Raw genomic sequence first — 13,975 nt, forward strand, 5'->3', positions numbered from 1 at the left:
GTGAAAACAGTTGGAACGGTTAAATTATGTAATATCTAATGGATAATGTTTTTTATCTTTTATTTAAATATAATATTTATCTAAAATTTATAGTGTAACTTATTTTTTATAAGGGAATCAAATAAAATTAGTTTGCAGCCCTTCTTACATATCACAAATAAAAAATAAATCAAAATGCCTTAAAAAATATTACTTTGTTAGTTCTTCGTCCCCCTTATAAAAAATAATTTAGTCCCAAATTTTCAATAAATAATTTTTTTTTAAAAAAATAAAATTACTTTGTAGCCCTTTGAAGAGGCTAGGTTCAATCTCAACGGTTTAAGGGTGAGTGTACAATTTTCAAGCATCCACATGTTGTGGATGCTATAGAATCCCGTCATATTATGATATTTCTTTTTTGTAGTCGGGAGAACATAATTATTTGTACAAATTGTAAAGAAGGATTACGTGTTTAGTATACTTATTAATTTTTAATAAATATGTTTAAAATTATATACGCTATAATTGTTGTTATTTTAAAACATTTTGGATTTAAATGATGTTAAAACATGTTGTCTGGGGTTTGTAAAGGAATGCATATCTACCGTAAATATAGATAGTATGTCTATACCATGCTTTTCAAGTCTAAAAAATAATAACAAATGCTATAAGTTAATATTGTTCATAAACATTTAATGAGCCATTTTACTCACAAACTATAAATATCATTAGTTTTTATGGTTTAAATAATTAAATAGTATAAATAATTTTAAAATTTATCACTTCTTTGTATCTATCTAAACCCTAATCCCATAAAAATTATGAATTTTTTTAATTAAATTTTTTTTTTTCAAAAGGTTCAATAATCAAAATAACTTGAAAAGATATATCCATAAAATGTATCCATCAAGTAAAATACAATGAAGTTCTAACCAAATCAAAACAAATACTCGAATCTATTGATTAACTATATCTCACTTTGTTATTGCGAAATCGATTAACTATAGTCTCACTTCTTCGTATCTATCTAAACCCTAATCTCAAAAAAATTATGAATTTCTTTAATTAATTTTTTTCAAAAGGTTCAATAATTAAAATAACTTGCAAAGACAAATCCATAGAATGTATCCATCAAGCAAACTACAATGAAGTTCTAAACCAAATCAAAACAAATACTCAAATCTATTGATTAACTATAGTCTCACTTTGTTATTGCACTATTTATCAAAAAATAAAATGGTCAATAAAACTAAACCTATGCTATTCTTGCTGCAAATAACGACAAAATAAAACTTTCATTTTTGAGACTTTATACATATTTTCCCTCTTTTCATTTTGGGACTTTATACATATTTTCCCTCTTTTCCTCTCTCTTTCCCTCTTCCCCCCCTTCTCTCTCTCTCCCTCTTTAGGCCAATTGCCTAGTCATAGACCTATCTTCTCCTCCTCTCTCTTCTCTCCTCCCTCCTGTCTTTCTCTCACTCACGGGCCAACGGCTTAGCCACGGCCCTACTCTATCTCTCTCATCTTCTCTCTTTTTCCCCCCTCTCTCTCCCCTCGGGTTAACGGCTTAGCTATTGCCCCGTCTCTCTCTCTCTCTCTCTCGCTCTCTTTCTCTTTCTCTTTCTCTTCTCTTTTTGTCTCTCCCTCTCCCTCTTCTCTTTATCTCTCTTTCCTCCTCTATCTCTCTCGCCTTTTCCCTCTCTCATCCACTTCTTCTTTCTACTCTCTCTCCCCCTTTCTCTCTCTCTTTCTCCTTATTTCTCCCTCTCTCTCTCTCTCCCCCTTTCTCTCTCTCTTTCTCCTTATTTCTCTCTCTCTCTCTCTCTCACTTTCTTTCTCTCCTCTCTCTTTCACCTATATATACCTATTCCCCTCCCATTTTAGCCAACTAAGCTTTGACACCCTCGTGAGGCTCTTTTTAGGTCTGTGTCAGAGGCATGACCTCTGTTTCCACAATCATAAGAATTCTCCAGGGTACTCTAGACTTTGATTGATGTATAGGGATCTCTCTGCTGTTCCTTGTCACCTCCTTAGAAAGGGGACGCCAGAAGGCCATCTGAGTGCCAAAGGATCTATTTTCTCTCCCATCCATCCCTACTTGCTCTACTTTTTAGTATTTTCAAGCTCCTTCACTGTCATTCCACTCTCTTCGTACTTCATTATCTAATTTTCTTTCTGTTTACTCTGATCACCTATTAAGAGGCTCTTCAGAAACGATTACCTGAGCATGAAGAACAAACCGATGAGGGTTTATGGGTTAGCCCTTCATGAGGTCGGAGAACATACACGGATGAGTGAGGCGAGGGACTGTGTGACACTTGTGTGTGATGGTGGCCTACAGAGACAGGGGCCAAAACCTCATCTATGTACCATCATATGACATGCATATCGATAGATCATTCAGAAAGATAAAAATGAACCTTTTGGGGTGAAGCGTATGCATGTGCGAGAGATACCCTTATGCGCTTGAGAGCTGTGGTCGCATAAGGTCTTGGTGACCTTGACTTGTCTATAAAGGAGGACCTGTAATCCACAGATTGAGATTGCGACCCCTTGATTCATCCGCCAGACTTTGGTGACCTGCTAATGAGCCCTTGCTTCGACTGTGGGTCATGGGAAACACTGGGTCGGTTTAATAAGGCAAGTGTGGTCTGTAGTCCACAGTTGAAGGTGGAGTGCCCCATGATTGTAGATTAAATTTCTTAACCATATAGATCCATTTTCCATCAAGTTAATTTAATTATGTTTTTTTATGATAGAAATTATTTTAAAATTATTATTTAAATTTTTATGAGTTATTTGATATTTTATTTATAATTTTTTTTTGGACATTGAAAAATAAAAATATTGATTTTACAAAATTATAAAATTCAAAAATGATTTTTTTTTATAATTTAAAATTATATAAAATATCATGGAGGGCCCATAGTGCACATGGGCCCACCATATGTCAAGTGAGTGGGGCCCACATGTGCCACACATGGGTGGCACGCCCCACACATTGGATTCTTTCTTCGAGTTTAAGTTATTTCATGTTTTGGTAATATTATGTTATGGCATGTGGTCAAATAAGATATGGAATATTTTGACCATATATTGACCAAATATTGAAAGTGTATATTGACTTGATATATCTTTGGAATATTTTGTGAATGATTATGGAATGCATAATATTTTAATTAGATTTAATTTATCCAATTTCTATTGTTGAAAAAATGGTTAAGGAAAGGGGGATAATGGTCTATGCACCTTCCATAATGTTGATAACTCATCTATGGAATGGATGGCTCAGATCTCTCAACCCACAAGTCACCCTTGATCGATGGTCTATGTTTAATCTCATAAGAAGAGGTAAGCCAAGAAAACCCTAAAAAACTCTAATCTTGTTCAAGCTTATAAAAAAGGGATTGTCTCTACTCAAAATCTCTACACCTTATCTTTCTATCTCTCTCTTAAGAAAGTTTCTCTTTCTCATGTTTGATCTCTCTCCCACATTGTGAAAGAACCTAAGGGTTTAGGTTATAGAGTTCTTCTCTCTTCTATATCTCAAATATGGATTTATGGCTAAGAGTTTTAGAGTTTAGCAAAAAGAGAATCAATTTATCTCAAATTAGGTTGTTAAGATAATTCATCTAGGGTTTGAGTTTGTGATCAAAAGGGTTCATGTTCTATTGGTGTGGTTTGGCCGAAATTTGTTTTCTTGGTTCGAGATTGAAGCTAGACCGTTGATCCCGCGCCATCGGATGGTGGTAACTCGATATGGGGTGTAATAAGTCCAATTGAGGTAATCTCTAACATTCTTCATTTTGTTTCTTGCAATCTTATCTTTTATTCTCAAACATAGTGCATAGTTGTTTCAATGGCATCAAGTTGTTAAGATCTTGGTTTTATTGTTATGTTGATTTTATTTTGAATTTTATCTTATTATAATAAAGACCACATGTAATTGATCTTTTACAAAAAGAAAGGGGTGAAGAAAAAAAAAAAAACAAAAAACAAAACATGTATTCACTGGTAAAATATCACATAGGTCTTTCTTTCAATCTGTACATCACACACATGCACACACACGTATGGGCGTACAGTTGTTTGAGAGAGGGTTCTCGAGCCGAGTCCTCGAGATGGCGAAAACCAGGACCAAATAGCGTTATATAAAGGAAAACATTTATAGAAGGTTGCAACAAAATATAGAATTAAGGTGCACCTTAAAAATCAATCATAAATGGTTATTTTGATGTTGGAAAACCTTCTAATTGATCATCTTAAAAGAGTGCATGTTGCAACACGTTATCTAGCCCGTCCATTTTCAAGATTTTCATGTATTTATAGATATACTTGATTTGAACCGTTTTAGAGTTTAAAATTTTATAATTAGATATAAAAATAGATTCTTGAGCCATCCAAGGAACTTTTTGATACCAAAATTACATTTATGGTAAAATTCGAAGGTGCTCTTTAATTTGATAGTTTAAAGTTGCAACATTATGTGAACCACACCCTTATCTAATTAGTATAACTATAAATATATAATTGTATTTATTTAAATATTATTTCAATATCATATATTTGAAATAATATTTAAATATCAAAGTTATTTAGATCACATCTGAATCGGATCTACATGAACTTGGATCCAAAAAGTGTTTGGATCTAATATTTGGACCTGGACCTGACCTATCGGGTCCAAATTTTGGACCAATACCCAGATCCAGGTCGGGCGTATCCATCGGATCCGAGTCCATTGCCACCCCCTATTGATTGGTTTTGAATCGTGTATTCCTAGTGGAGTAAAGTAGCGTTGCTATTTCAAAAATCAGATAGGAGAAGAGCTATTTTTTAAAAAAATAAGAAAAGAGCTATCTGACGTTTGAAATACGAGAAAACACTATTGGGGTTTCCTCATATGGGGCGAAACTATAGAAGAAGAAGGTTTCTGTTGGCAAGAAAAATTACGGCAAAAAATGGTTGAGATTTGGGGGAAAAAGAGTGGCAAAAAAGAACAGCTATTGGAAAATGGCCCCCCAAAAACGAATAAAAGCATGGCTTTTTCTGCTTGAAGTTTGGGAAGTCAAAATTATGCTGGAAACCAATGCTGAAAGATGTAGAAAATTGGGTTCCCATTGGAATATGGTGGCAATTCCGGTTATTTTCTCACCAGAAATATGAATGGGTCTATTTTCCCCAAAAATCAGCCCCAAAATCAATCAATAAAATCAATCAATAGGTCTATTTTTTCAAAAATCAGCCCAAAAAATCAGCTCCAAATCAGTTGCGTACTCATCCCAACCAAGTTTCATAAAAAAACTCATCCGCAATCATCCCCATAGTCTCTAACCATCCCCATAGTCTCTAACCAGGAGATAAAACCCCATTAAATAGGAAGGAGGTGGTACTCGTAATTTCAGACAAATAAAATACAAACACAGACATCCTCAACGAGGGAGCACTACAACTCTCTGTATCGAACGAAGAGGGGAAGCAACACAAAGGTAGGTCTGAAATGTAAAAAAAATGTCTCAGTGACGCTTCAAGAAATCGATGAGTGGCTCGTAAACAACTTGCTTGGCATTGACGGACAAAATGAAGTCAACATGCGCGTAGTTGTCCACAAATTGGATGGTGATCTTGTCCTTGTCATGAGAATCGAGATGGGCGATCAGCAAATTCACATCCTCCACATCAGAGAGAGCGTCGTATCCACCGTGGCTAAAGAAGAGGGGGAGATCCCTTGGTATATTGGACATGTTGTACTTGGGAGGCGTGCTCTGGGAGTAGTGAATCATGTTCTCGTTAGGGTTTCCATAGTCATACTTGGCTACATCCCCATTCTTAATCACTGCAAGTCAAGAAGACAATCCAAGACCCCATGTTAAAGGGTTGCTCTTTTAGAGCATTGAAAATTATCGGTTGCCAACAACCAGCAAATAACCACATTTTAGAGAGAAATATAGATAAGAATTCAGCAAGAAGAAGATATAAACATAAGGATATGAGACTTCCTCCATGCACTAAGAGAAGAAGAAAAGAAGAACAAGAGCCAAGCTCCTATCTCTTTACAATATAACTTTACTTTTCCATTCATAAAAACACTGCATCAGATATCTTTGTTTCTTGTGAAAATCCGTTTTGAGGGGTCTAGGAAAGTTTGTTCTTGAAAGAGCTTATATATCAACCCAAGAGATAGCTTTCACACTTAGGTCATGTTTTTTCATAAAGTGGTCGCTGTGTATTTTTCATGCCAATTGGCAGCCAATTTTTGTGAAAAAGCTCACACATGTAATCATATGGGGGAGTTCTTTCATATGAAAATACTTTCACAAAACTATTTTTATGCATAGCTAGAGTGCCCAAGTAGGTATAGAGATGCTTTCTTACAAACATGATTTTTCTCTTTCTCTGAGCAATCACATGACCATTTCGAATTGGTTTGCGACCTACTTGCAATCGAGATTTATAAAACAAAGGTGCATGATGCACTCTTTTTATGAATGGAAAAATAAAGTTATATTGTGAGGAGAGAGAGCTTCGCTCTTGTTCTTACACAATGGTTCCTGAAGGAGTCCCACTTTCCACATTCCTGTACATGCTAGTATGAGATAGTTCATTGTAATATGCTCACAAGCATTCTGGTTGCTCTTGATGGCCTTTCTATCTCCCATCTTCAGTATGCTGATGATACTCTTTTGGTGGCTGAAGGACACTTCTCCCAAATCAGAAACCTATGGATTTTCCTTAAATGCTTTGAAGTCCTTTCTGGTGCTAAGGTGAATATGCACAAAACTTCCCTTATAGGCATTAACTATTCAGAAGAAGAGATTTAGGCTTGGGCCTCTTGGCTGGGCTGCAAAGTTGATTCCTTGATTCCTTGCCCATTAACTACCTTGGTATTCCTCTTTCATATGGGTGCCTTTTCCATTGCTCAATGGACCCCTGTCATTGATAGATTCTAATTTAAACTTGATGCCTAGAAGTGCAGGTTTCTATCTCTAGGAAGAAGAGTCACCCTCATAAATGCCACTATGGCAAATATGCCCATCTACTTCTTTGCTCTCCTTAGAGCTCGACATGCAATTATTAAAAACCTTGAGAGAATGATGATGAACTTCTTATGGAGTGGAACGCAAAACAAGAAAAAAATTTCATTTGGTTAGATGGCAAATTGTTTGTATGCTAAAAAAAGAAGGTGGATTGGGTATCTGGAGGCTCATACCAGTTAATGAGGCTTTACTCACTAAATGGCGGTGGTCACTAAATGGCGGTGGAGGGCCTCATGCTCTCATGGACAATTATGGTTACAAGTTATTATTGCCAAATATGGGTGGGACCATAGCAGCATGATTCTTAAAAAGCTCATAACAAATAGGTATGCTTCTGCAGTATGGGAAGGATATCTTCTGTTAGACTCTTGTTCTTAGCCTACTGTCGACTTCTTGTTGGCAATGGTTCAAAAACCCAGTTCTGGCATGCCAAGTGTCCAGGTGATAACCCTTTAAAATCCCAGTACCCTAACTTAGTTCTTAAATGCATCCCTAAAAACCTTCTCATTAGCGATGGTTTAGAAAGGCAAGGGGAGAATATCACTTGGAATTTGATGCTCTCTTCAAGAAGGGTTGGCTCTGAAGTGGAACAACGATATATTCAACTTATGTCTAGGCTTTATGATTTGTGCCTTCCCATTCCAGGGATGACAAGGTCATTTGGGAGATGGAACCTTCAGGTGTTTTTACAGTTAAATCCCTCTACAATATCCTATGGTTGGACAAATTCATTCCTGCTAACAACTTTTCCAGAAAGGTTTGGTCTTACAAACCCCTTTCAGGGTGAGAGCATTTTTGTGGCTGGTTAGTTGGGGGCATATCCTCACCGTGGATCAACTTTGAATTAGGGATATTCCAATTGTCAATGTTTGGATATTTTGTAAGCAGGATGGTGAGTTAGTGGATCACCTCTTTCTGCACTGCCCTTTACTGAAACAATATTGAGGGCTTATTTCCTAATGCCTGGTGCCCCTTTTCTTCTTGTGGTCTAGTTCTTTGGCGTATTAATGTTGCTGCTATCCTTTGGACCATTTGGAAAAAGAGAAATGCTCGATGCTTTGAAGGAAAGGCTAGATAGTTTGCTCTATTCTTATGACTACGATAGAATGGGCCCAAGCACACATGTCCTTCAAGCACTTCCTAAAAGAGTTTTTCGACTCTAACTTCCATATTCTCCTGACGGACCTTGAAGAAAAAGAAATTTGTTAAGGAAAGCAGGTGGTTCCCCGTACCTCCAGGCTGGGTTAAACTTAACTTCGATGGCAGTGTTGGGGACGAGGGGAGGATTGCTAGTTATGGGGCCCTGCTTCGGGATTGTTTCGGTAACATCATATTCTGCAAATGAGGCTGAGTTTTGGGCTCTCTGCCATGGAACCAGTAAACTTGATAACTCTTGTAAGAAGACCCTTATTGAAGGAGATTTCCTCATTGTTATCAACTGGTGCTGGAACCATACCTCTACCCCTTTGGCAAGGGACCTACCTTTGGAACCGAATAGATAGAAGCTTACGTGGGAAGGAGGTATCTTTTATTCATATCCATAGAGAAGGAATGGAAGTGCTGACGCCATTGCCAGAGGACTAGGGCAGTTTTAGGGCTTTTTTTGTCTTTTCTTTGCTTTCCTTTTTTGTTTTTGTTTCTTGTAATTCTTTATCCCATCAATGAAAAGTTACCGTTCAATGTTCAAAAAAAATAAATAAAAGGCAAGACCATTTCTGTTGTTCAACTCCCAAGGGCCGTAGTGAGTTGCGAGAGAAATCTCGATGAGGGAGAGACAAATTCTAGCTAGAAACTGGCCTTTCATGGAGAGAGCGATTGTGCATGTGTATGAGAGGTAGGAAGTTTCTAGAAAAATTAGCTAACAGGGTGACCGATGGAAAGCTTTCAATAGAAATGAGCTAGTGGCGTATGTAAGGGGGAGAGAAAGATCAGAGAACACATGTAAAACATATTTCAGCAAAAACTGGACTCTTGAGAAAGAGATTGATGCTTAGTAGAGAGTGAGAGAGCTGTTACAGTTCCAAAAAAAGAGGGATTTTACAAAAAAATTGGATGGTGGGATGTAGAGACTATAGAGAGAGAGAGAGAGAGAGAGAGAGATATATAGGAGACTCACTTTGGGCAAGGTGCACCATGTTCCTTGTTGAAGTAGACTGAGGCTCATACTGTAGGAAAAGCTCTATGGTGGAGGAATTGAGGCAGCAGTTCTTCCCTGTTGAAATTTTCCGAGTAAGCTTCATAAGAAAAAATATGGCAACAGAATCTTCCTTTGAGAGTATATTTATCGCTTGGCATTTTTTTTTTTTTTCTTTTAGAGAGCTGTCTAATATTTTGCTCATGATATTACCTGTGATGGCACTGACCATGTTGAAGCAGTCGATATGGGGATTCATGCATACACCCTTGACGAGGGCTTTCAAGGCTGGCCTGAGTTGGCGGAACATGCAATTACACAAACCAAGGAGTTACTACTAATACAATACTAACTAGTTTCTCTTTTTCACTTAAGGAAAGTAAATTATGATCCTAAGGACTACTTAGAAAACAATCCTTAAGGTCAATCACATTCCATAAAAATGATGGACGAATGGATGGAGTTGCCGATTAATTCATCTGCTATTGTTATAACAAGGTCAATCACTCCTAGCCGTTAGATATCAAATTGGATGGGTTAGGGTATGTCACAATGTTCGAGAATATGTTTTTGAACTTTAGGTTTCGTTAATGACAACCTACAAATACTCGATTCAAAATTTGATGGACAAGAGTATTTGTTTCTCGTTATTAAAAGTAATGGGCTCCTAACAACTTTTTTTGTTCTCCTTGGATTATGGTGAGTTTTCCATTTCAAAATAGGAAAATTATGCTTAGAGTGGTCACCATCTATGGACATCAATAAAGCCAAATTAAGAATTTCACCCTGAAATTCTTAATTTGAATTATCGTTGTGTTTGGATACCAACATGAGAATCATAGAGAATGCCCAAATTTGACATATTCAAGGTTTGTGAGCCTTTGGTAACTTGAACCACTTAAATTATTTGAGCTGAGTGATCTAAGCATTCCCTGTTCTTTACCTAGAACATGTTTTTTCCATTAAAAGATCATGTTCTTGGTTTGAAAACCAGAGCAAGTGGGGGCATTTCAGTCACCCAAGTGGTAACATGTAAGCACTTGAGCTTGCTTGTGGTTCCAAACATGTAATACGGTTTTCTAATAAAAAAATAAAATAATTTGGGCTTTAAAACTGGAACAAGCAAAGGTACTTGCATCATTTGGCTCGAGTGAGTTAAATGACCAAATTAACAAATGTGTTGGCTGTTTTAAACATGAATGTACTTACAATGCAATATTGAACTCTGCAATCCCCATCCATATTGCGAGCTGAAAAAAAAAAAGAAAGAAGAAGAAGAAATAAAAGTTAGTAACTCAAATCTAGGATTCTATGCATACATTTTTACATGTAGTCGGTGTTTATGTGTGCTTTTAACAAGCTCTTTATAGATACTAGCATTTGGAGTTGAGGGTGAACGAGTGTATTCTTACTTGACCAAGCATGGTTCTGGAAGCGATTAGGACCAAAGGGGTTGTCATATGACTCAAATAAGCGATTGGGCTCAGAAAAGCGGCCGATCTTGTGAGATTCGCTGCCTTCCCTTGAGAGAAGGAGGCCAAGGCAATAAGAGTACCAAGAGAGTGACCCACATAGTTCACCTTCTTCCCTGTTTGATTGTTTACATACTCGAACAATGCCGGTATGTCATATTCTGCGAGCTCATCCCATGACCAAGCCCAAAAGCCCTAGATAAATGAAACCCAACTCAATAAGCCAGTAATACAACTCTCTCTCTCTTTGAGTTAGGGAACAAACCGGATCAGAGGGGTCCAAGGTTGTGTGCTTGCGGCTCCATTTGGTTCCTCGGGTGTTTGAAATCCACACATCAAACCCATTATCGGCCAAGACAAATGCCAGAGACTCTCCAGGAGGACTTATAAGCCATGAAACTCCATCCTATAAAACAACATTACAAACGATAGGGCATATACCCTTATAAATCTATTCAACTTTTAAATTCATCTAGTAGGGTAGTTTAAGTTCATCATTAAAGTTGTATTATCCTACATAATTATCACACGTAAATATATACGGAAAACTATTTACTTATAATATAAGGTCACAATTAGGTGCCTGTGAAAATATTATTGGCTAGGTTCTATAAAGTCGCAATTAGGGGGCTGTGAAAATATTATTGATTAGGTTCAAATTTCAAAGAAAAATTTCTTGAAGTTTGTGACACACCCTGAGTTGGTCAATTTGGAATCGGATAGCAAGGTGTTTGTGACCTCCTTCTAACAAAGCGAAATTGTCTCGTAGTGTGTATATGCACATGTATGTTTGTAGTTGATAAAAAGTTACAAGTTTATATATATATATATATATATATATATATATATATATATATATAGGAGTGGATTCAGTATGCCTACTAGCTGACCGCTACAGTAAGCGTCAATGATCTAGATTAAATCTTGGCTTATTTGATGGTCACGACCTCTTTTTGTATTTGAATTTTATTTTATTTTATTTTCTATAAATCCAAATTTTTTAAAAATTTAAGTGTATATTCTTCACATCAAGGCACACCTAATAAAAATATCAAAAAATAATCAGCAAAAACAAAATTGACCAAAATACCTCCAAAATTTTACAGGGGTATTTTGGATATTTTTTTATGTAAAATATTTTTTTTCTATTTTTCGAAGATTCACATATTTTTTATGTACACACTCTCCAATTTTTAGATTATTCTGATTTGTAAAAAAAAATTAAAATTAAAATACTTTCGGATATATGTGATCATCAGATCGGCCCAAATTCAATCTGGATCATTGGCGTTTACCGTAGTAGCAGTACGCCATTGGGCTGACAAAATTTTTTTCTTAAAAGAGAGAGATGCATGCTCAACACACCATAGTGAGGCCGTGCTGCAACAAAACGGGCTGCCTTGTGTGGTTGGAGGGTGTAGGAGTGCGGCCTTGGGAAATTCTTTGGAGACTGAGTATGTAACCATCCTTTGTTGTCATCTATTATAATTATTCAACAAAAAAGAATTAAATCCTTGTAATTTTCACTAACCTCAAAGCAAGAAAGAGAAGAGTATTTGTAGGGAGATGGAAAAAGAAGGAGCAGTAGAAGTTGTTGTGTGTACAGTATGCTCTTGGCATTGGTATCCTTTGGGTTTGATCACTTCCTCGCATACACCAGCAGCCCCACCATGACTAATGGCGACCAAAATACACACTACCGAGCCCAACCACCAGCTCCAACCCATTTCTTCTACTGTGCCTTGTGAGCTTAAGCCTCTTAATTTATAAGATAGAGAGAGAGAGGAGTTATTGGCAACTGCATGCATTTGTTACAAATCCTAGAGAGAGAGAGAGAGAGTGGCATCGCATGCATGTGTTACAAATCCCTAGTCCTAACGCCTGTAAAACGTAGGACATGTATGGGCCCACTCACATGGGTCCACATCTCATCCTTTGTGATAAAAGAGAAAGTAATATAAAGCCGTTGATGTTTAGATCCAATGCCTCAAAAGATTACTTTTGGTATGTAGGCCCCAATCCCATGCTTATTACCCATTCCTTCCTAGCAATGCATCTGTGAATTTTGCCGAACAATAACCTAAGAGAGCATATGGAAAACATTTTAAATTAGGGGAACACTGGTTAAAACTTAAAAGGGAACTCTATTTCTCTCTCTCTCTCTCTCCATTAATAACGTATTAACATCATCTTAAATGGGGTTTGACGCTTAATCCATTAAGAGCGTATTAACGGGGTTTGACCCTTTGAATCAAAAGGCGACAGTTTAGTTTTTTTTTTTTTTTTTTTTGACGTTACATTCTTTTTGATTTTTCCTATTTGATGGTAGGTATTTCGATCAATTCGTTTTGGTGGAATCAAGGGAGTAGTAGTATTTGAGCTTTGAGGGCACCTTCTGTAAGTGGAATTTGAGAATTTTTCAGAGGGTGAGGCTTTTGTTTTTTAATAATCCAGTGGGGATGACAAGCTTCGATCCGTTTTTCTTTTTGTAATCGGAAGTTGGGAATTTTCTAGAGGGTGAGGTTTTTTTTTCTTTTTTGATAATTCAGTGGAGACAACAAGCCCCTGTCCGTTTATGAAATAATGGTTTTTTGAAGCTGTCAATAGAAATGGAAACCACTACATGCAACTGAGGCATGAGGTGTGCTACCACCGTGACCTCAGCCCTTTTTCTAGGGTGAGGTTTATATAAGGTGTCCATACTACACCATCAATGTAAGGCGTACTTTTAAACTTTGTTCAAGGTTGCAATTCGAATGTTGAAAGCAGTACAATAACCTAAAAATCACTTTTCACCCCTAATTATGAAATTTTAGGCCTAAAAATCATGTTGATCAATTAGAATTATAAATACTTAAAGAGAAATGATTTGATGTAACCGTTGCATCATAGTATGATGAAACGGTGAGTTGGAAAAATTGTAGCCATTAGATTCTTGAGCAATCCAACAATTGAGATTACACCTACTTTTTAATAGGATTTGAAAGCCCCGAAAATTATTTCTTACTCCCGCTTTTCTCTCCTCACTGCTACCTCTCTCTTCATCTTCCACCTCTCTCTCTCTACCAACATTCTCTCTCCCTTCACCGTTTCACTCTCCTCGTGTCTTCTCCTCCTGCCCCTCTCCCCTCTTGTTTCCTCACCCCATCATCTCTCCTGATCTTTTCTCTCTCTCTCCTTCCCTCTCTAAGCTTTATCTCTCTTCTTACCTCACTCATTTTCTTCCTCCATCTCTTTCATTGCTCCCAAAGAAAAACTCAGCAAACTCAGAAGCTCCAAATAGCTTACAATGAGATGAATTCTTGGTACATTACTCCTATTGTAGGTGAGGATGAGTATACACTTGAAGA

The 13,975-nt window shown here is 36.9% G+C and overlaps 1 protein-coding gene across 1 annotated transcript; it reads right to left on the bottom strand.

Annotated features, from left to right (window-relative positions):
• Nucleotides 1-5,353: 5,353 nt before the first annotated feature.
• LOC18424870 (triacylglycerol lipase 2) lies at nucleotides 5,354-12,400 on the bottom strand. The gene is made up of 8 exons (XM_020661790.2): nucleotides 12,230-12,400; nucleotides 11,991-12,104; nucleotides 10,891-11,031; nucleotides 10,566-10,820; nucleotides 10,363-10,403; nucleotides 9,367-9,446; nucleotides 9,136-9,231; nucleotides 5,354-5,818 (listed from the first exon to the last, which is right to left on the bottom strand). Exons 1-8 carry the CDS (start codon nucleotides 12,350-12,352, stop codon nucleotides 5,499-5,501), a joined length of 1,170 nt encoding a protein of 389 aa, XP_020517449.1. The 5' UTR covers nucleotides 12,353-12,400; the 3' UTR covers nucleotides 5,354-5,498.
• Between the last annotated feature and the right edge of the window lie 1,575 nt (nucleotides 12,401-13,975).

Source organism: Amborella trichopoda, chromosome 10, assembly GCF_054954075.1.
Source record: "Amborella trichopoda isolate Santa Cruz 75 chromosome 10, AtrichopodaSantaCruz75HAP2 v2.0, whole genome shotgun sequence".
NCBI classification, from domain to species: Eukaryota; Viridiplantae; Streptophyta; class Magnoliopsida; order Amborellales; family Amborellaceae; genus Amborella; species Amborella trichopoda.

Coding starts and splice junctions, on each gene's coding strand:
- LOC18424870 (XM_020661790.2), bottom strand. CDS start 12,352: ATGGGTTGGAGCTGGTGGTTGGGCTCGGTAGTGTGTATTTTGGTCGCC. Junction 10,404..10,565: donor CCAGAACCATGCTTGGTCAA/GTAAGAATACAC, acceptor TTTTTTTTTCAG/CTCGCAATATGGATGGGGAT. Junction 5,819..9,135: donor CATGGTGCACCTTGCCCAAA/GTGAGTCTCCTA, acceptor CTTGACTTGCAG/TGATTAAGAATGGGGATGTA.